At 38.4% G+C, this 24345-nt stretch overlaps 1 protein-coding gene across 1 annotated transcript in view; it reads left to right on the forward strand.

Moving 5' to 3' along the window:
• The window catches only part of GUCY1A1 (guanylate cyclase 1 soluble subunit alpha 1), a 59770-nt gene that overhangs the window by 13443 nt on the left and 21982 nt on the right, over positions 1–24345 (forward strand). The window contains exons 3-4 of the mRNA XM_063460102.1: positions 1094–1197; positions 16991–17697. Of these exons, the coding sequence (XP_063316172.1) occupies positions 1094–1197; positions 16991–17697 (811 nt within the window). The remainder of the gene's footprint in view (positions 1–1093; positions 1198–16990; positions 17698–24345) is intronic.

Genomic DNA, 24345 nt, shown 5'->3' on the forward strand with positions numbered 1-24345 from the left:
TCTTCATTCATTCTATATTTGAGTTCCTAGTTTGTGCCTGATTTGGTTGATTTAATATCCATGCATCTAATTGGTTATTTTCTTTCTTTTGCATTTCTTTTTGTAAGTAAAATCCCAACTTGAAAAGACAGAAAATCAATTTTTGTTTTTGGTTTTAATTTTTTTTTAATGCAGGTACAATAATTATGACATATTTAATATTACAATATAATAATACTACAACTTGGGGAAATGATGCACATGTTCCCTTTGTAACACTGAATTGTCTACATTGGATTCTCTTTTGCTCTTTGGCAACCGCAAGTTGGGTATAGAGCCAACAAATCAATCTTTGAACACTTTTTAGAAACTCTTATAAAATGTTCCAATGTTATAAGTAATTTTAGTAAGATAATTTGCTTTCCTGTTCATTTTTAAATGTCTTATATGGTTATTTACTAAAGTGAGAGTTCAAAGTGAATTCAAAGCGTATTTTCCCATTTTTAAGGCCACAGTAACCAAAATGAAAGCATAGCTGATTTACAGAATGTAAAGTTTGTCAAATTTTACCACAAATTGGAAAATGATTATTATTACCGATGGTTTTGTTTTGTTGTTCATTGTTTTGAAAATCTACAAAACTAATGAAAAGTAGTTAATTCAATTCTGTTTAATTATATATTATTTTTTAAATTGAATAAAGATAATCATTATAAAAGACAAATACAAATTACATAATAGCTGTAGTAAAGCAGTGGTTAGACACTGTAGAAGGATTATTGTGGCTAGTACATAACAAAATATACACCACTGGTACAAGCAGAACCTTTACTACGCTCAAACGTTAATTGTTTTATGCCTAGGCTAATACATTACTCAATCATTCATTGTGAATGTTTGCAATAGAAGGAGTGTGAACTCAGTATCACAGGTTCCATTCTTGGAAAGTTCACTTGAAGCTTTCAACATTCCAAAGCCAAGAACGTAAGCACCATTGCGTTGGCTAGTCATAAAATCTATACACAGTAAATACAGAAAATCTAGCAAAATCTTACTTAATTATTTACCTTTTATAGTCATTGTACTGTAATTTGTGACATTTCTTTTATTGCAGATCAGCATGTGTTAGTTTTAAGCTACCCAGAATGCCTGCTTGTGGTAAAACTGTAGAAAAAGAAGATTTTGAAAAGGTTTTGATAGATCAATCAAATGCAGCAGGTAAGAGTTCTCAGAATAGGTTATGTTTTGCTTGCTATTTCTGTGGAATCGTTTTTTTAATGTTGCAGTATTTTTCATGATGAAGGATACCTCAGATTATGGGCTTCTCATATCTGGACTTTGTCTATTGTTTGGGTTTTACTGTCAAAAATAATGGCGTATTGTCTTGTTTATGGAGCCCATTTTGCTGTCCATTATCCACTTATAAGATGTGGACAGCAGATGATTCTCATAGATTAATACAGTGCAGTGTCTGCAAAGTAAAGACAGTTTCTGGTTAACAAATCCACTGGATCCTTTCACATGATGAAGCTACAGTTGCAGTCAGACATTTTGAGTTTAATAAGAATTTATTAATCAGTTGAGTCACCTGTACATAGTATAAAGTATGTTAACAAGCAATAAGAAACTATATATACAGTTGTGGAAACAGTCATTGCCCAAGTACTGAATTAACTACTATTTTGAGCCTATACAAATAATAAAGAAATAGTGAACTTAAGACGCAGACCAATCTAAATCCAGCCCAGAATCGCCTCTGACAGTGTACGTCAATAAAGATCAAGTGAAGTGTGTTGGTGTACACTCATGTGAACTGAAACCAAAAAAGACAAAGAATAAAATATTAACAGAACAAGCAAGAACAATTGTATGTCAAACATCAAGCTAAGTTCCCCGTAGTGAGTGAGTTGTCAGAAATTTTGGATGTCTGAGTGCCTTTGTTTTGTAGGTGTAGGAATCCTACATCATCTTTACTGCCTTAAAATTGAAGCATTAAACTGGTCTGCAACGTTTTATTTTCCATGGTAGATTCCTGGAAAGCTGTGAAAGCTTTTCTTAGTATTTCTTAGCTTTCACCAAGACATGGCCACGATAACATGAATGATGGCATCACACTAAAATTCATGATTTCCTTTGTAGTCCATTCCAAAAATGGATATATATTCTATTGCAGCAATGCCTGGTGGGAAGATACAGATGCTATGTTAGTACATGCATTATATTAATGCCACTTTTATAATTTGCTACTATGTCTTAAGGTTATCATATAAATGCGGTAGTTTTTTAGGTGATGCATGTGTGTGAAAAGCAGAAAAGTTCTATTGCTCTACACACGCAATAATTTTTATGGGATGCTGGCATATATTATAATAAATTATTTTATTATACATTTCCATCGGCAAACTTAAGAGTTTTCATAGTTCTGAAGTCTAAAGCAACTTTTCATGTAAATCAAATATGCAAATGATAATTAGTCTGCCATAACTATCTGTTTATAGTTAGCTCCTCTGTATTGTGAGCCCCACATGAAAATATGTCTCTTGTTATTTGAATACAGTGCATATATGTTAATGAATCACTGTTTGTTATCTATACATTTTCCTGATGACTAGGATGCACTATTAATTAGTCTGGCAAAGTCACATGCACAACAAGTCCAAGATTGGGAGAGTATTTGTAGTCTACAAGACCTAGAGAGTTCAGAGTGAAAATCAATTTATCCCTGTTATAGGTTTTGCTTCTGCGAATATAGTTTAGCTTAATGAATCGCAAAAATGTACATGGTTCATAAAAATATTTAATGGCCTCCAGTTAATCATATTTGCGGGCATTGCTGATATCTGGTTACATATTTTTTACCTGATCAAATTTAGCATGTTATGAAATTGCCAAGTTGAAAACACTGCATATACGTATAAACATGTAATAATACAGAGACAATAGCTAGATGAAAATAAAATATTATACTATGTTTTAGCATGATTCTTATAATTATCAGATGTGTAAAACAGCAATTAATATAATGACAATCAACATTTTAAAGTTGACACTTGTTAAAAGAACACTACCAACTCTATAAACACTATAGCTTTCTTGAGCCCCCTATTTATAATTTATAAAAGGGCAAAATTATATTTCAATTTCTATACTTTTTGTAAAATGCAAAAAAAATGACATAGTCTCCATACATAAAGCACTTCAGCAAGCTAAAGTGGTTTAGGGGTTTGGATTGTCCCTTTAACCCCTTAAGGACCACATTTCTGGAATAAAAGGGAATCATGACATGTCACACATGTCATGTGTCCTTATTACTGTGAGTGTTATTGCTGTGGAGCTCTGTTATACACTCAGACCTATCAACAATATGAAACTCCCTAGAAAAGAGCGACACTAGGATGGAAAAGGGGGACAGAGGGATTTGGGCCCCAAATAGGGACTGTGCCTCCTAAATAAGGACCCTAGGGGCATAAGAGTTTTAATACACTCTCAAACCAATGTTTGTATATATGCATGTGACCTTTTTAATACTACACCTATGAGTATTATTCTTTATGCACCTAGGCCTCAATTTAATATTTTGCGGTACATTTTTCAAATGATTTACAATTATTTTTCAAATGATTTACAATTATTTTTCAAAATATTAGAATATTAAAATATGCAAAAAGCTATAGCATAAAAATATTTTTCTACTCGTCAACCGTGGCATGGACTGTAACTATCTGAAGGGAAGACCACACAAGGGAGTCGGCTGAACACCTGGCATGTGCAAGGGGACTATGACAAGCAGAACCTCAGCTACACCTGCAAATATCGACTATAACACATGCCCGTAGATTTGTTTTGCTTCAGCCTGTTGCGTTTTATTTTATTTAGATAATGCCATGACAATACCACGCCACCAAGTCACACCCCCTTGTGGAGCTTCTTAACGTTGTCAGCAACCTGTAACTACTAGCCCCGAGCTGACCAAACATTCTCAATGGCCTCAGTGGGTTAACCCTACCCTCTATATGACACAATACTAACCTTACTAGCTCACTAGCATAACCATGCATAGAGAACGATTAACAAGTAGTGCAAACCGGTCGTATGTTCTATTTTAAGTGCGGACCTGTACAACTTTTTTTTTTTTTTATTTGACAATTTGTATTGGTTCATAAGATTTTCAACGCTGACATTGCCATGTATAAACATGTATTTGAAAATTGGTGCAAGAATATGTCATATGGATCAAAGAGTACTTAGTTATCTTCACATTACATGAACCAAGGTGTTTTCACTAAACAACAGAATGTGAGAAATAAAGAAAGATCAGAGAGTAGGAGCATACAGTTGTCCCAAGGAGGGGACAGGGAAAGTAGCGGGATAGAGAGGTAAAGAAAGAGGGATCAGGGGAGAGTGGGGAGTGGGGAGTGGGGAGGGGAGCTGCTAGGAGGAGGGGTGAGGTTAGGTGGGTATAGGCGCGAATCTCAGGCATCCCTTCAAATTGCCTCCGTGTTGTCCCTGCTTCATCCGTCAACTGTATTATCGGCCATTGTGATCTCGTATAGGGTTAAAGCTCTTAGCGATTGGATGTTTTTTTTGTTTGTTTGTTATAATTCGCATTATGGGTTTATTTATGTTCCGTTCTTAACAAACTCAACCCATATCTCTTTGGCCTTCGCGAGCACCAGTTTATGTCTGAATTGGTGTTGGTGCATGGTCTCATACATCCAGTTGAGTGTGATTTGGTGTATTAAATGGGTGAAATTTAGTGGCTTTATGGATTTCCACTCTCTAGGTACCAGAAGGTTCGCTGAGACTAGCGAATGGTAAAGAAGCGCTAGTTGGGTTTTGGGCAGTCTGTAAGGCAGGATGAATAGCAAATATATCTCGGGCCTAGGGGCCACTTGGGCATGAGTTACATCTGATATAAGTCTAGTCACTTTGATCCAGAAAGGTTGGATCGTGGGACATGTTCGCCAAATGGGGATCATTGACCCCACTGCCTTGTCACACCTCCAGCACAGGCTGGGAGAGTTTGCCCAGATCTTATGTATCCTCTCCAGTACAAAGTACCAGCGGTATAGGATTTTCCTTTGGATTTCCAGGTGTTGAGCACAGGATGTGAGGCCTTTGTGTATTGTAAATGCCCTCTTCCATTGTGAAGCACGGATCACAAACCCAACTTCTCTATTCTATAGCTCCTTGTATGACTTGTGTGGTGGTGTTTGAATGTGTAACAGTAGGTTGTAGCATCTAGACAATGGTCTTTGAGAAGATTTAGGTGTCATGCAGGTGGTTTCGAATTCTGATGTGTTATCAGTGGCCTTTTGTGTAGGCCTTACTGGTGTATTATCTGATAGGAGTGATTTTAACTGAAGGTAGGGATATATGAGTCTGGAAGGGAGATTATATTGCTCTTGCAAGTGTGGAAATGGTTTGAGGCAATGCTCTTGATACAACTGCAGAACCTGCGTTATACCGCTGTCTATCCAAGTTTTTGGGTTGAATGCTGGGATTGTGAGATTAATGGCTTGTAGAGGCATCGCCATTGGTATGTTGGGGTAGCCAGTCAATGACTTCCGCACCCCGTTCCATGTGTTCATAAGCAACCGAGTGGTTGTAAGGTTTAGTTTTTGGACTCTTTCTACGGTCTATCCTAAATATTAGGTGCAGTGAGGTGAGTTTTATCCAATACTCTTCAATTCCGGTCCATTGTGGACACGAGGTTTGCCATGCAGGGTGAGTATCGTACTCAACAATGCTGCTTTGTGTTACTGTTGTTGATTTGGTATCCCCAGCCCCCCTCAGTCACCGGCCTATGCAGGACTATTGTGGAAACTCTAACTTTTTTGTTTTGCAATATAAATTTCAGAAATTATTTCGAAAGCGACTCCAGGTAAGTGGGCGGCAGGTCTATCTGGAGTGTCCTGAATAGGTACAGGAGTTTGGGTAACAGCGACATTTTAACAGCAGCTATATGGCCAAGCCAGGAGATGAATTTCCCCTCTGAAGCCTTAAGCCTGTTTTTGAATTCTTTAAGTAGGTTGCTATAGTTGGCTTAAAACAAGTGTGAGGGTTTCCTCGTAAGTATGATTCCCAGATACGTTAAATAGTCTGTTCGCCAGTCCAGGGGGAATGCCTCATTTAGCCTCTCTCTCTCGCCCCTTCCGATGCCCACAGTGTGTGCCTGTGTTTTAGTAATGTTTATTTTAGAGTAGTGGAGTCTGAAATTGTCTATTTGTTTCAAAGGATTATACAAAAATTGGAATACAGCTAGATTCTAAAACATAAAAACAAACAATACATAGTGATGTATAGTATTAACTGTGAGACATGGCAGTTTATAGATTGCACTCACGAGATGGAAATTCAAGAAGTGGTTCACAGCCAAGAACAGGGCTACAATGGTCCGCTCGCCACCTTAAGTAGTAATGGATAGCCAGCAGGCACAGGAACTTCAAAGGACAACGTCAGGGATCAGGTACAAATTGGGTATTTATTAGGCATAAAACACCTGATTAAAAGTATATAATAAAAACAAATCCAAAAGTATAAATAAAATATCTAACACATTTCGTTCACTAACAATGGACTTCTTCAGAGATGTAAGTGAACAGCAATAACTGAATAAAAACATGCATAATCCCTCAGTCCCATTTGGATCCAGTATGTTGATTGAAGTGTCCTCCAGGTGAATAATATTCTGTGCCAATCTGATTCGTTGATGAGGGGACCAACTTTCCTCATAGGTCCTCACATGGTATCTTATCAGATGTTAATAAATTGTTCATAAAATTTCCTGCGTCTTCGCCGAGTTCGTTCAGCTTGCGTTCCACAGGATGGCTTATGTGTTCCACGGGATGTTTCCGCTTCCGGTTTGAGAGTCCTGAACGCCATTTGATTCCATTCCTATGGCAACATGCGTTCCAAGTACACTCCAACTGTATATATAGCAGTAGTGTACGGAACTGTTAGATCTTTAAATGAGGAGAAAGTATGAAAATTGCTTATTAGATAGTGCATAGAAAACGTATTTCAGATAAAGTAGAGAAAACAATATCTCACTGTAAAATGCCCTTAGTATATATCTGGAGTAATCTCGAAATTATTGACTGTATGTGGTAAATATTATACGTTAAGGAGTATATTAGAATGAAAAAATAATCATAAACGATAATAATATAAAAATAATTATATATATAAAAAATAAATAAAAAATATCCACCATATAAGTGGTCTGTTAGATAAGACATATCATATGCCAAATTCTTGCTAAATAAATGGCAAGATGGTCATAGGTGTTCCATAGAAATATGGACAAATAAAAAATTAAAGAATTATATAAAAACTAATATAAAAAAATGTTTATGACAATATGTACATGTACATTTAAAAATGAAAAGATATATATATATATATATATATATATATATATATATATATATATATATATATATATATATATATTATTGACTCAATGACAAAATTAATCAGTAAGGAAAGGTGAGATATGGAATGCTCCTTTATAAATGATATACAAAAGCAGACATTCAGCTTTTGGACATAATGTCTTAAATTATATAAAAAAAACCTGTATATAAAAGTGATGAGAAAATAAAAGAAACAGAAAACATATGAATAGGAGGGTGTAGTGAAAACCATCAACCACAGAGTTAAGACATAAAACAGACCAGATCCACATCTACGTTCATACCCTTGGGTTTTAGAGTTGATATATCCAGTATGTCTCTCTTTGGGATAGTTTTAATTCGCTATCACCCCCCCTCCAATAGGAAGATACCTGTTCAATACCCATACCACGGAAATCCCTCATGTTGAACACAGGACATGAATTGCAGTGGACAGGAACAGTATGGGTGGTAATGCATTTCCTGATGGTGTTGATATGTTCCATCAGACGTACTTTAAGATGTCTTTTGGTTTTCCCCACAAATAGATAACAAAGTCCGTATGGCAACTGATCCCAAATTTTATTGGGAAATTGTTGTGGCTGACATTACTCTCAGAATTCAAAAATTGTCCCAGATTCATTCTAGAACACACCCTGCACATTTGACATCCTTTGAACCCTTTATATGTGTGTCGGATGCTTTTATTAGTTGTAGAAGTGCCCTTCTTAGGGTAACTAGGTGTTATAAGGTTTTTTAGGTTTAGATTTTTTTTGTATATGATAGGTGGGCGATTAGGTATGACACTGCCTTTAACTGGGTCCTGTAATAATATAGGCCAGAATGTATTCAGGAATTTTTTTTATCTTCCAGTGATCAGTGTAATACCTTGTAATAAAGGAGTATTTAAACTTTTCATTGGGGATACTCCTTGGATGGTCCATTAATAGATCGTTTCTGTCCTTGTGGGCAATAATCTTAATCTCGCTCTCGATTGTGTTCTTATCGTACCCTTTTTTGACCAATTTGTTTTTGATATGTCCTGCTTGAATCCTAAAATCTTGTCAGTTAGAGCAATTGTGTCTTACTCTAGTAAGTTGACTCTTTGCAATACTTCTCAGCCACGGTTTGTGGTGGCAACTTTTTCTGTGCACATAACTATTACCATCAGTTTTTTTAAAATAACATTTTGATTTTACTTTATCCCCTTCGTAAAATAAAGTAAGATCAAAAAAATGTATTGTGTGTTTATGCCATCCTGGTGTAAATTTTAAATTAAAAGAGTTTTGAATGAGGTATTCCACAAATATATTAAAAGACTCATGGGACCCATTCCAAATGCTGATCCTGTCATCTATATATCGCCGCCATAGGACTAGATTCCCCCTCCAGGCATGCCCGCACCACACGAAAAGGTCTTCCCACCTTCTCATATATATGTTGGCATAACTGGGGGCGAACCTGGTCAAACTTCCCATTTTCCCATAAATAGGTTAGCGTAGCTAGGCGCAAATCTGGTCCCCATGGCACTGCCTTCAGTTTGAAGGTAACATTTTCAGTTTGCCCCAAAATAGTTGTGACTAGGATGCCACACATCTGACCAGAAAATCTATCTGGTAATTTTTGAGTTCCGAATATGTGGCTAGGGAGTATTGAATTGCTTTGCACCCCTGTAGATGCTCGATCACTGTGTATAGTGATGTCACATCCGCAGTAACGAGTATGTATCCTTTTTGCCATTTAATCTTGGAGAGAATGTTGATAATTTGTGTGGTGTCTCTTAAATATGATTTCAGCTTTGTTACAGGCTCTTGTAAAAATGTATCAACATACTCAGAAAGATTGGACGTCAAAGAACCAATGCCCGAAATAATGGGTCTTCCCGGGGGGTTGTCTAGCCTCTCATGAATTTTTGGGAGGTGATAGAAGACCGCCAGCCTTGGATGTTTACAGTTGACATAATCAAATTCCTTTCTATCGAGAATCCCTCTGGATTTACCATCTTCTAATAGGGAAAGTAGTTCATTCTTATAGTCTTCGCACAGATTATTCAATAAAATAGAATAGGTGTTGGTATCACTAAGGAGCCTTTCACTTTCCGCTATATAATCGCATAGGTTCATGACCACTAGGCCTCCACCTTTGTCTGCTGGTCTGATGATTATTTGATCGTCCTCCATGAGAACTTTCATGGCTGTTCTTTCTTTCCTCGTCAAATTGTCTTTTACCGTAGGTTTGTCTTTCAGAGTTCTTAGATCTTTGACCATCTGTTTTTCAAGCACCTTGATATAATCGTTCTTCACTTGTTGGGGATAAAAAGTTGACCTCGGATGCAATTCGGTGGGTGAGTAAGACGAGGGATGATCTTTCACTTGAAAGGTGTTTTCAATAAAGAATTTCTTGATAGTAAGTTTCCTCAAAAATTTGCGTAAATCGATGAAGATGTTAAATTTGGAATTGTTAGAGTTAGGGGCAAATTTTAGTCCTTTCTGTAATAATTGGAGTTCATCATTAATCAGGACTCTGTCTGATAAATTGAAAACACCTATAGGTTCCGTCGGCCCGGACTCTGGGGTCTTCCTTCGTGGTCTTCTTCTTCTTCCCTTCTTCCCCTTTTTCTTAGGATGGGAGAACGGTTTGGGTCCCTCTTCTCTTGCCAGGTTCGTTTGGGGGAGAAGAGTTTTTCCCTGCGTTGGCCTAAAAAATCAGTCAGGATGGGATGCTTGGAGACATGAGCATTTGGGATAGGGTTGGTAGCTGTGTTCTTAGGTTGGGGGATCTCTGATTGAGGATCAACTCTCTCATCAGATCTTCTGGGTGATGTATACCTTCTGATAGGTGGATTCACATGTTTTGTTGTTTCTTTTCTTCTATAGGATGAGTGAACTTCATACACTCTTCTTGAGTGCTGGTCTCTTCTTCTCTGTGGTGTATAATTGTCATGGTTCCTACTTTGATGAAAATAGGTGTGAGTTCTAGAAGGTTGGTATCTTCGCTGAAATTCAGGTTGGTATCTTGACGTTCTATATTGCTGAACAGTTGGAGGGCGTCTATTCTGATGATTCAGATCTCTATGTTGGTTTCGGGTCTGATCTCTAGATCTATTCCAGTTCCTTTGTCTCCTTTTCTCATAGTCCTCTTTATCTCTCAGCAATTTTTTCTTCTTAATTTCCGTGATTCTGATTTCTAAATCTTTGACCTTTCTTTCAACTGAGTCTAGTAATTCAGTATAAGAACCCTCTTCTACCATAGGGATAAGGGTATCTCTTAACTCCTTAATTTATTTTTCTAATTGTTCTAAGTCTTTCTTTTTCTCATTAATTAGAAAAATCATCAGTAATAGGGAACCCTTATGAAGAAGTTGGTCCCATTTAATATGAGTATTAAGGTCATCCTTCTTATAATTCAGCGGTTTGTATAATCTAAGTCCCCTTGGAACTAGGTTATTGGACACATAAAATTCGAAGCTGGCCATGTCCCACCAGACATGGACTTCCTTCTCCATTAGTTGGCCTAATTTGTGAATTAGTGATCTGGTGTCTATAACTTTAGGTATTTCTAAAGTGTAAGTAACTTGGATTGTTTCTGGCAGACTTTCAGTTAAAATATGATCAAAAAATGTCCTTCTGACAGATCTACGGTAATATGCTCTAAATCTCTATTGAGAGCCATAATCTCAACACTTAAAGGTAATGGGGATGGAGATATACTAGGCTTGGTTAGAAAAAAACTAGCCCTGATAAGTGGAGAAAATGGTAAGGATTAGTGATGAAAAATAAAAAGATCTCAACTAGTATAAATAGCCCCCCAAAAAGGCATAAAAGGTAATATCAACAAATATAGGTGGTTAGCCCTACACGTACCAGGAGATCTAATAAGAAGTGAAAATGTAAAGCAATGTAAAAGTATAAGGAATAGGTGCAGAGGAAATTGATTGGTGTGCAAAGTAAAAAAAGAAATTGAACCAATATAAGATTTAGGAAATAAACTTGGAGATAAAGAATAAAGAATGAAAATAATAATTAATAAATAAAGATAAATGAATATGGAAAGGACATAAATCAATATAGAAATATAGATAAAAGCAGCAGTAAGAATAAGAGCATAGACCAAGAGAGAAATCAGAAGGAATGTATAAGAGACTGTAAAAATGCTAGTATGGATATAGATAAATAAAAATGTAAACTAAAAAAGGGAAATACGAAAATAAATAACTGTAAATAATAATCAATGGTCTCTGCCGACATAGTAGGGTTTGAATGTTGTTTTTTGAAATTATATATTGACTAATAATAGGCCGCAAATGAATTGTTGATAGCTTTAGGAGCTATGCTTTCTTCTCCTGTAGCTGCTTGGACATATGCTATTTTAGAGGTGGCTTGCCTGTCTCTGAGTCTTTGAGTGAGGACTCTACTCACTCTGTTCCCTTGGGAGTAATGTGTGGCTTTGAGTTTTCGCATTGATAGTCCCACCTTTTGGAGCGTGAACGCTTGTAGGTTGTCTTGTGCCTCTTTGATTTTGTGGATTAACTCCATGGATGGAGTCAGTTGGTTTTGTTTGAGGTCGTGCAATGTTTTGTACCATTTAATGTATTAGACGGGCCAGGTTTGTTTAGAAAAGTGTGCTCTCCTAATTAGTTCACCCCTAATAACAGATTTGTGCGCAAACCAAGTCATCTCTGGAGATGCATCCGATATAGTGTTTTCCCTGAAGTAATTGGTAAGGGAATCTTCTATGTGTTTGGTGAATGTAGGGTCATGCAGCAGGGTTTCATTTAGACGCCATGGTCCCTTGTTATGGCTATTGAATTTGTGTTTCAAGTCTAAGGTTAAGGGGGCGAGGTCTGACTATGTGATGGTCGCTATGGTGCTAGCTAGCACCTGAGTAAGATGTTGTCCCTCAACCAGAAATCTATCGATACGGGTGTAGGAGTTATGCACTTGTGAGAAGTACGTACAGTCCCTCTCGTTTGGATGAAGAACTCTCCAGGTGTCGTATAGGTTGTGTTCATCCAGCAGTTTTTGGTACGTTTGGCAAGTTTGTGTGTTATGTGTTTGTATCAGAGCTGTCAGTCCCCTGCAGGAATCTAGTCCGGGATCTAAAATGTGGTTAAAGTCCCCACGTACTATCAACATTCCCCTCCAGACCTGCACTGTTTAAACTCTAAATTAGAGGTTTAAGGCAAGGGTGCTTGTCAGGTGTGTCTCCTGGAAGCATACCACGTCTGGTGAAGTCTTGTAAAGGTCACGGTACAGGTGATGGCGTTTTACTGGGGTGTTCAGCCCCCTAACATTATGGCTAAGAATTTTCATAATTGGATGTGTAACGAGGTATGTGCTATATGTCCCTGCCAGATGATCCGGTGGTTCCCCGCGTCTCGCCCCCAGGAGGCTCGTCGGTGGGAACCCCGGATAGTACAATGAGTGTAGAAGAGGTAATAAGTGTGTCTGGACTACATTCTACCTTCGTCACATCAGTCTTGTTGAGATTTGACCAGATCACAAGGCATGTCGCACCCCAATGCACTCGGTCCTCATCCAGTGCTGGATAAGTAGTGTCGCATATCCCCTAGCTGGCATCGGGAAGGGCAGAAGAATAGAACAGTTAGAAAAAGGGGGCGGAAGAATAGAACAGTTAGATAAAGAAGAAGATAAAGATAGTAGATTGCGGTGGAAACCGCTATGCCTGGAATGGGCTCAGTGCCTGCAGTAGGCACTGTGAAGGTTGGCAACTGGAAATAATTGTGCATCAAACAATAAACAATAGATCACAGGCAACTAGCCCATTACATATACTCATAGGTACCTAATGATCCGAACCAAAACATAAAACATTAACAAGTGACAGTCTTGGAGTTTCTGAGTCACTATAGAGTACAGAGCGTTGCACTCTTAGCCTTTCTTAGTAGGGTTGTTAATGTTCCTTAGGGATTAAGGTCTTAGGGGGACCCGGGTTATGCGGGCCATGGCGTTACTCCACGTGGGGGGTTGTGTTAGCTTTCCCAGATTGCAGCTTGAGTGTGAGGTTTATCTCAGACTCTGTAAGGCCGTGGAGGGTGTGAGTAACATGAAGGATTTGTGAGACCCCTCCGAGTAGTTGTGGCAATTGGCTTACTCTGAGGTGCGTTACATTCATGATACCTCCCACTTCCCCCCTTTGCTTCCCCCAAAACCTGTAGAGCAATTAAACATTGTCATTTGTGGTACAGGTTCCACTTGCTTTACTGTCCTCAAAATCAGCTATTTTTAGGTTGAATGCCGCCAGTTGTTTCTCTAGATTTTGGACATGGTCAGCCATGAAATTATGGGCTTTAGAGTATTCACCCATGCGGTGCTCAATATGCGCTGTTCTCTCCCGCAGCTCTTGTAGATCTTTTCGCAGTTCCTTAACGGAGGATTGAATGTTCCTTAGCAGCTTTTCGGACATTTCCTCCAGACATGCCTTGAGCATGTCTTGCGTGACCGGCATGTTTCCCGGGACAGGCGATGCCTGTAAGGGCAGTGTATCGTCCCAGCCGCCATATTGGTCAACCTCGTGCGGGCCTGAGGCCTTAGCTTGAGCCGGTCGGGCCGCAAAGAAGCCAGGCTTGTCTCCCCGCTCGGGGTGCTTCTTACCCTTCTGCTGGACCATGTTATGGAGGTATGTATCGGCTATTATCGGGTTGGATTGTAGTGTGAAGTCGCTTTTGAGCTAGTCTAGAAGCAGAGCTCTAGTGCAGTGCAACCATCCGCTTCAGCGTTCAAGCCACACCCCCTGTACATCTATTTTAAGCATCCTATAATGCCTAACATGCTCGATGTTAACCCTGCCTCTATTTCACTAAACGCATTATGTTAATCATCCACAGTGCATATAGCCTGCATCTCTCATGACCCACTGTTTAACTCAATTTGTTTTAAATATTTTTTATTGGTTCATATGAAAAGCAGTTTTCCCACGCAGGGGAGGTATGCGAACCATAATAAACATACTTAATAAGCACATGCCACTAAGTGCATTATATATGAACAAATTAGAACAGTCAATGCCTAGTAAGGCGAAAAGGTTAAAGCATTTGAACATAAGTTACATACTGAAGGTTAGGTAGATAACATAATGCACATCAGTTCCGACATTAGTAATAATAAGCCATTCTAAGTATCCTATTGTTCAGTCGGCATATGTGAGCAGTAAAAGTTTGAGCTAGATCTGAACTGAAGTTTATGCACTGCAGTTTTTGCTAAATTCTAATGGGCCAGTCTAAAGTATGTTAAATAAAGTTTTATGAATCTACTTAGTATTACTAGGTAATGTGCAGCACCCCGATAGTACGTCCACTCATGTTGGCAGCGATGAGTTAAACTATGGCTTAACTAAAGGGCACATCATTAAACTATGACTAAACAGATAGTGCTGTATTTGATAACAAAGTCTAGCTAAAGAAGTGAAGATCAGCTCAGGAAGGCTCCCATTTAATGTTTGGTCTGGCTTTAAAGCAGTTTAACACCAAGTAATTACTGTCGATGAAGCCAAGTCCTAGCTATATAGCCTTAAACACATGCGGCAAGAATGTTATATAGTAATCAGGCAATGTAAGTCAGCGAGAAAAAGTTAATCTTTTGCTTTTAGATATTAAATTTACGTTTTGGCGCGTGTTTAAATAAGCAGCTTTTCAAAATATATCATGTGATAGTTAAACTAAGTGGATATATATGCCAGCTAACTATTGAGTAGATGTGAACGTAGAAATGAAAAATGTGAGTTATATTGCTCAATGTTCGTTTACCAGAGTGCAAGAAAATAAATGAAAAATGGTAACTATGCATGGCTGGATCACCATGTCGGCCTGCTTGGCCATCTGAGGGGAGTCTCTCACTGCGTCGCTATCATACTGTCCCCGGGTCACCAGGCCTCCTTTTGTCTTCCTCTTGCCGACCTCCACCCGCCTGCCAGGTCCCCCGCGGCACTGTGGGCACTCAGGAGCGCAAACTGTCCTCTGGACCCCAACACAAAAGTCCGCGGGTCGTCCGCTCCCTGCACCTCCCCAGCTTCACGTGAGTCCTTTTAGAGCGTGCACTCCGTTGTCTCACCCGGTGCCGGCCACATATTTGGAGCTTGTGGCCATCCTCCTCGACCACCGGCCCGTCGGGAGGTCAGTGTTGGTCCCGCCCCACCGGGCTCGCGGCATCAGAGACTAAAGCTCTCCGGGGACCCCTCAGACCCAGAGGCTCAGGTGCTCAGGGTCCATCCGGCGCCCGGTATCGCCAAAGCCTGCATGAGGTGCCTAGGTCAGTCTCCCCTATTAAGTCCTCTGCGGTCCCCCTCCTTTGGGGTAAGTCTTCAGGCGGGCCCCAGTCTGGTGGCCTTTGCCTGTTTAAGGGATCGGCGTAGTCTCCACGCGGTATCTCCCGCCCTGGAGTGTGTCTTCCCCATGTGGCCGGGATTACCCCCACCGGCCAGGGGGGGGAAGCGGGGCCAGGCCCCCCCTCGTGTCTTTGTCCTCTGTGGAGGTACTGTAGCCGGGAATCCGTCTACCCTGGCCTGTTGGGTTATTATCCGTGTGCTTTCAGGTGCCTCACTCGTTCAGGCTCTTTATGGTGCGTAGGCCCGCTTTAGTAAACTCAGTGTTCCCATTTCATTACTTGTTTCAGTTTGGCATCTTCGGATAGCTTATGTGTTTCTCTCCAATTATATGTCGAGCAATCCAGCTTAATGGCAGTTTGTGTGCTGTTTTTTAGCCATTTTCCTGGGCCCAGGCCAGGAGCCATGATGTTCTGCTGCTGTTCAGCCTGGCGACCGGCCCCGCCCCTCTTTAACTTAATTTGTACTTTGTAAGACTCTCTTATTTAACTGATAAACTGCGCTGAACTACCTGTTAACTACTATGCATCACCATATAGAATAGTTTGTTATTCCTAGCAAAGAATCTTGTTTATCCTCCTCCGTTAGATGCTCACCCAGTCTCCACTCCGTCAAAAAATCGTTAAAAACCCACTTCTTCATAAAAGCGTATCAATTAAACTGTTAATAGCTCCTGACTGATTCCTCTTCTGCAACTGTCACTAGTCTAATACTATCCTTACCTTTTAGTGTAATTTTACCCCATTCCCTCTAGCATGTAAGCTCATTGAGCAGGGCCCTCAACCCCTCTGTTCCTGTGTGTCCAACTTGTCTGGTTATAACTACATGTCTGTTCGTCCACCCATTGTAAAGCACTGCGGAATTTGATGGTGCTATATAAATATCATAATAATAATAATAATCTACATAAAACTTGAAAAAATTAGACAGTTTGTTCGAGAGTTAATATGTCATCTACATAATTGGAACATGTATACTTGCATTAACTCCACTTTTCCTTTCTGTACTGATTAACATAAAGTCTCAACAAAATAAAGATTTAAAAAAAAAAAAATTCTAAAATATTACATTGTTTGAAATGTTATCCAAAAATATTAAATCAAGGCCTATTGTTTTGAGATTTTTCTGAACAAGGCCCTTTAACCAAGGCCCAAAAAAGCAAATTGCTAGTTTACACAGTTCAGAAACCCTTTATTTTGGCTTTTGTCCATTACTAATTTAACAAACTATATCTCAACCACATATTGATATGTTCAAATGTTTTCCAATTTCAGGTGTTCCAGTAGAAAGTATCAAAGCATGTCTGGGTGAAGAACTCTTTAGATTATGCTATGATGAAGATGAACATATTTTGGAAGTAGTGGCAGGCACGTTGAAGGACTTCTTAAATAGCTTCAGTACTCATTTGAAGCAGAGTGGCCAATCGCGGTCACAGGAAAAAAGTAGTGGACTAGAGGAAGGCTCAATTTTGTGCTTGGAAAAAGATCAAGATTTCTTAAATGTGTACTATTTTTTCCCTAAGAATATAACTATATTAATCCTACCTGGAATAATTAAAGCTGCAGCATATATTATGTATGAAACTGAAGTGGAAGTGAAGTTGATTCCGCATTGTTTTAGTGAAGGCAACGAATTTATTAAGGAACCCTACTTACTGTACTCTGCTCAAATGAAAAATATTCGCCCCTCCTTATCACCTTGTAAACCACAGTCATATGTTGTTATTTCTGCTCCAATTTTCGCCAAGACTTTTCCATTTCATTTTATGTTTGATAAGGATATGACCATGTTACAGATTGGAAATGGTGTGAAGAAACTGCTTAACAAAAGGGATATACCTGGGAAAACCAGCTTTGAAGACCACTTTGATATACTTTCCCCTAAAATAAGAAGCACATTTAGTGGGATCATGACAATGTTGAATATGCAGTTCATTATAAGAATAAAACGATGGGACTCCACTATAGAAGAAGCATCAAAGGTGAGATAAAAATGAAGCTGCAATAATAATGTTTTACGTCAAATAAATAAATGTAATGCTCCAGTTAATGTGATGTGGAAGCCAGTCATTTGTCCTTCTGTACCAGTGTATATGGCCGTTCACAAGAAATCAGGGCCTGGTGCTGAAAATTATAATAAGTCTTATTACAGAATCTTAGCAACAGAAAACAGTAAAGATGGCATACCTCCCAAGTGTCTTTTATCCGGTGGAGGAGGTGCCAGAAAGAAATTCATAGAATGTATTTATTAAATACAAATATCCTACACTAATCTCTTGCTTTCATCTCTCAAACCTATCCATACCCCCAACATTGGTGTCTTGTGAAGCGTAAACTGGTGGACAGGGTAAAAGTAGGTAAGACGGTGATGCAAATCACATCACAAGCACCACCCAAAGGGGCAAACCCAGCTGGAAAGGAGTCAGGTCTGCCTGAGGGACTGCATGAGCAATAAGTTATGCAGGCATGCAACTAATGACAGTAAAAAAAATAAGAAAAAAATTATATATAAATCAACGGGCCTATTCCTGGGGCATGTGCCTGGAGCCTCAGCTCCTTTAGCCCCTATGTTAATCCAGACCTGCAAGAAATGTATTCTACAGTTAATCCTGTGGTTCTCATTTTTTTTTATTTTTTAAAGGGGCATATCAATCACATTAGCTTTTTCAAAGTAAAACAATCATAATGGTCCTTTCTATTATATACTAAGATAAACTATTAATTCAGCAAAATAGCTACATTACAATTTTCAGAGAGTCAAACTGATCTTAGGAAAGCATTGCAGCTACAATAGAAAACTTGATTGTGGGAGATATTTATATATATAAATATATATATATATATATATATATATATATATATATATATATTATAAAAACAGAGGGGAAGAGTCTGCGCTTAATAACAGAGAAGAAAGCAGCAACCCTAAAAAGGGAATCCCTCAAGACCCTTAGTAAGATAGGAGGAGAAAAGAGGAGTTAAGGGCTGCGCTATTGTACAGAAAACAGTACCATAAAATAGAAACCAATTGGTCGAAGTGTATAATCAGCAAGTGATAAAACCTGGGTATAGTAGTCTCTACTGCAGTTATTTATATAGTAAAAAACTATTAAAGGGACACTCTTATGTAGCAAAATGACTTCATCTTAATGAAGTGGTTTTGGTGCATAGATGCTGTCCCTTTTTTCAGGCAAAGTGAAATATTTGTCCGAAACCTAAATGTACAGAGGTTGCTTTGAGGTGATGGATCCATTAATGGAATAAAGCAGAGTTTTATAGTAATTTTTACTTTTTTTCTTTTATTGTGTATTAAGTGCTTTTTTATATTTTAACAATTTGAATGCTATTGTTTTTGAATACTTATTTTGCAGATTGTTCATGAGTTTCTTGAGCACACACAAGGGAATGAGTTAATGAAACCACAATTTTCAATTAAAACAAGAAAATACGATTACTTTAACACTTCGAGAGTTTATGCTGTATAAATACATTGAAAGCGCAGATGTGCAAATTAGTTAATAATGCATTTTGAATTAATATCCATGCCCTGAGTCAATGCACATATTATAAGACTGCAGTCTTTCATGGTTTACTTGTGTATTCAACATTTTAGCTAAAATTCAGCACCTCATTATATTTGGAGTACACATAACCCATAATGAGTTCTGACAGGTTTGTAGTCAGTGTCAGGCTGACTTCCACTGAGTCTTGGATTTTTGAATTATATTTTTATTTGAATGTTTTTTGAAAATGACATTTTAAATTACAGCTAATGTGGCAACATGCATATTTTGAGCCTGGAAAAATTGATAATTTGCACATTACATATAAAAGAGGATTTTCTATTTTTTTTCTACATGTCATTAATCTTGTGCTATTTGGGTTTGTAGCAGAGTGTGTGATACAATATTAATAGTAGAGAACATTTCATATGTGAGAAGAGTCCTGCATGCCAATAGTCCAGGTTGACAAATATTTACATTTCAGCCCCTCAAGATGACACCATCTTGCTTTTATGTCCTAATTAGATAATACAGATAGCTTTGTGTTGTAAGGCAGTATTACCTACAAAGAACTTCATATCATGCATGTTTGAGAGGGAGCTAGACTAATCTCTGAGCTGCATTCAGGCCTCAAAAAACCTTTAGCGTCTACTAGCCGTCTACTAGCCATGGATTCTGTGTTATTTTGAAAAATCTGAACTGTATCAGTTAAGAAGAACTGAAAAATGTTAGTAACCAGTTTCACTTAACAATAACTTTGAATCAGTAATTTATAGTTACTGTAATTTACACTTTACAGGCACATAGAATCCTTAATTCTATGGCTTTATCAGCTATTTCGGATCGACCCAAGTTTTCCAACTGACCCATAATTCAAAAACCAAAAATTACTAAAAAAAATTTAAAAATCCTAACTGTATCAATTTGGAAGAATTTAAACATTCCACAAGTCTACTGTCTATCTCCCAACCCCTTGCTATGATGATCAACAGGGGCCTGGAGAGTTCGATGCTGGAGTAATATGATGTACAACATTGTGATATTTTCTACATATTTAAGAATTTTTTTGAAACATAATGCACATACTAAAATGACAGAATTTGCCTTTTATTTATTTTAAATTTAACAATTTATCTGCCAAGTGATTTTCTTCACCATAATGTACCCTTGCAGACAGGCAGTACTGATTTTTAGCTTGACAGCACTAGAAATCTCTGATACCTTTACCTGGGTCAGTGGCATGCAGCCATTGAATCATTTTAGGACACAGTTAATAATAAAAGACAAGAAGAAGTCCTTACACAGGAGTTTATATCTGTCAGCTGTTTTTCTGCACCTTCCACACCTTGATTACTCATATGTCTTTTCCAAATAAATAAATAAAACCATTGCATGTAGTGACATAACCTTTGTCTGGAAATGCAAGTGGAGGTGTTGAAAGCCTCAACTGGCCGTGGCTGACTGTATATTTTTAATAGGTCCACCTTTGTCATTTTATTACTGTTGGCTGCACTTGCATGAACAATACAGTTGCTCACATTTCTTTTGCACTTGAAACATACAGTCAGGTCCATAAATATTGGGACATCTACACAATTCTAATCTTTTTGACTCTATACACCAACACAATGGGTTTGAAATGAAACAAACAAGATGTGATTTAACTGCAGACTTTCAGCTTTAATTTGAGGGTATTTACATCCAAATCAGGTGAATGGTGTAGGAATTACAACAGTTTGTATATGTGCCTCCCACTTTTTAAGGGACCAAAAGTAATGGGACAGATTAACAGTCATAAATCAAACTTTCACTTTTTAATACATGGTTGCAAGTCCTTTGCAGTCAATTACAGCCTGAAGTCTGGAACGCATAGACATCACCAGACGCTGGGTTTCATCCCTGGTGATGCTCTGCCAGGCCTCTACTGCAACTGTCCTCAGTTCCTGCTTGTTCTTGGGGCATTTTCCCTTCCGTTTTGTCTTCATCAAGTGAAATGCATGCTCAATCGGATTCAGGTCAGGTGATTGACTTGGCCATTGCATAACATTCCACTTCTTTCCCTTAAAAAACTCTTTGGCTGCTTATGCTTAGGGTCATTGTCCATCTGCACTGTGAAGCGCTGTCCAATGAGTTCTGAAGCATTTGGCTGAATATGAGCAGATAATATTGCCCGAAACCCTTCAGAATTCATCCTGCTGCTTTTGTCAGCAGTCACATCATCATTCAATACAAGAGAACCAGTTCCATTGGCAGCGATACATGCCCACGCCATGACACTACCACCACCATGCTTCACTGATGAGGTGGTATGCTTTGGATCATGAGCAGTTCCTTTCCTTCTCCATACTCTTATCTTACCATCACTCTGGTACAAGTTGATCTTGGTCTCATTTGTCCATAGGATGTTGTTCCAGAACTGTGAAGGCTTTTTTAGGTGTTGTTTGGCAAACTCTAATCTGGCCTTCCTGTTTTTGAGGCTCACCAATGGTTTACATATTGTGGTAAACCCTCTGTATTCACTCTGGTGAAGTCTTCTCTTGATTGTTGACTTTAACACACATACACCTACCTCCTGGAGAGTGTTCTTGATCTGGCCAACTGTTGTGAAGGGTGTTTTCTTAACCAGGGAAAGAAATCTTCGGTCATTCACCACAGTTGTTTTCTGTGGTCTTCCGGGTCTTTTGGTGTTGCTGAGCTCACCGGTGCATTCTTTCTTTTTAAGGATGTTCCAAACAGTTGATTTGGCCACACCTAATGTTTTTGCTATCTCTCTGATGGGTTTGTTTTGTTTTTTCAGCCTAATGATGGCTTGCTTCACTGATAGTGACAGCTCTTTGGATCTCATATTGAGAGTTGACAGCAACAGATTCCAAATGCAAATAGCACACTTGAAATGAACTCTGGACCTTTTATCTGCTCCTTGTAAATGAGAGAATGAGGGAATAACACATACCTGGCCATGGAACAGCTTAGCAGCCAATTACTTTTGGTCCCTTGAAAAGTGGGAGGTACATATACAAACTGTTGTAATTCCTACACCGTTCACCTGATTTGGATGTAAATACCCTCAAATTAAAGCTGAAAGTCTGCAGTTAACGCACATCTTGTTCATTTCATTTCAAATCCATTGTGGTGGTGTATAGAGCCAAAAAGATTAGAATTGTGTCGATGTCCCAATATTTATGGACCTGACTGTATTAATGGGTAACTTGAGTACAAAAGGAATTGAACCATTATTAGCCTCAATTTACTTGTGCTAGAAGAGTACTCTTCTAATTAGCATGCATACTTTCCTTTCTATCTATATGATGTCATATACACACACATTTGAGTCCCTAGTATGTTTGGTTTGTTTAAATGAGATTCCCTGTAATATGTAGGAAGAGTTGAGCCTGTTCCTGGTTTGGGAAATGCTAACGTAAACTATACAGAGGTACTATTTTTTTAATAGATATTTTTTAAAATGTGTTAAATATTAAACTTGTGCATTCAGATTCAAACAAATTGAGGTTTGCAATTTGGGTGATCAGCGTATCATCTTAATTCCTTAACTCTGAAGCACCATGTGGATGAATTTACAAAACATACTAAAAGGACAATGAGCAAACAGTTTTGTTTGAATTGTGATTCTGATTTCTGTCCATGGGGTTACAAAAAAAAATCCTCCCTGGCTGTTTGTATGACAAACAGGGGGTATCAAATAGTGTAATTATAAAATGGCCAACTTCTCATAGAAATCAGCACTTTTATAAACTGGGATTAACATAGGATACTCCTCACCCAGAAAGCAACCTTAACCCCTTAAGGACCAAACTTCTGGAATAAAAGGGAATCATGACATGTCACACATGTCATGTGTCCTTAAGGGGTTAAAGGACCACTGCACACACCAAAAGCTGAAGTGCTTTCGGTGTGTGCAGTGGTCCGTTAAGGTTGCTCAGGGCCCTAGGCAGGGTGTCAGATTGGGACTCCCTCCTAGAGCCAGGGGCTCTGTTTCTGTGAGTGATGTGTGTCTGTAGACTGGGTGTTGTGTTTATGAGAATGTGTGCTGTGACTCTGTGTGGACAAGGCTGAGAGCTGTATGGGGGGCTGAGTGCATCTGTGTGTCTAGAGTTATGTACATGTCTATGTGTGACAGAGAGAGAGAGAGAGAGAGAGAGTGTGTGTGTGTGTGTGTGTGTGTGTGTGTGTGTGTGTGTGTGTGTGTGTGTGTATTACTCTGAATTAGTGTATCTATTTCTCTGGCATTGTGTACCTGTGTATGTGCCTGAGCATACTTGTGTGTAAATGTGAGTTTCTCTGTCCATGTTTTTTTTTTTACTGCTCCTACTCCTTTTCCCTCTGTTGATTACTTCTTCTCACTTGATCTATGAAACCGATGTACCTAATATCTGTACATAATATTTATATTTTGCTTTACACTGATTGGCCCATTTTTGTGCTCTTTTATTTCATCTAAATTATTTTTCCCAAAACTATTGAATGGACGAAATTTGAACCAAAACGCCACATGAATGAATAAATGAATTCGGCCTAAACAAACTATTTTGCCTTGAACAAGTATATTAATATTGGGAAATGCTTAGGCTAGAGGAATTTCCTAGATAACTAGGGAAATTATTCTGTAGCTATATCTCAAAGAAAACAGCAAACTGTGATTAAAGTTCTCTCTGGCTCTTCTTGAAAGCAGGTGGCCCAACAGAATGCTGAAAGTATGGCAGTGGCACCCTTCTCTTGAAATTAAATCTGCCAAACATTACATGCATTTTCTGGAGTAGGACCTATCCAGCTGGACCAATACATAACTAAGCTTTTGGAAGACTATATACTTCAAGTGTTGGAGGAATGGTTATACTCCACGGGTATGAAGAAATGTTAAGGGAGTCCAGATATCATGAGAATACACTGAGACCTAAAGCTAATTATTATGAGAATGAAAATGATGCAGATTGTGAGAAGGATATTTCCTTTGCTTACATTACAGTCAAGCAATAGAAAAATGTAAGGTCTACCTGGGTAGCTAGCTAAGTAGTCACCTTAGCAGTATTAATAAAAACAAGTTAATAAGGGTCAAATATTTAGAACGGTACCAATCATTTCTGAAGAAGTACACCATCAGACTCACAT

This window comes from Pelobates fuscus, chromosome 6, assembly GCF_036172605.1.
Source record: "Pelobates fuscus isolate aPelFus1 chromosome 6, aPelFus1.pri, whole genome shotgun sequence".
Lineage (NCBI taxonomy): Eukaryota > Metazoa > Chordata > Amphibia > Anura > Pelobatidae > Pelobates > Pelobates fuscus.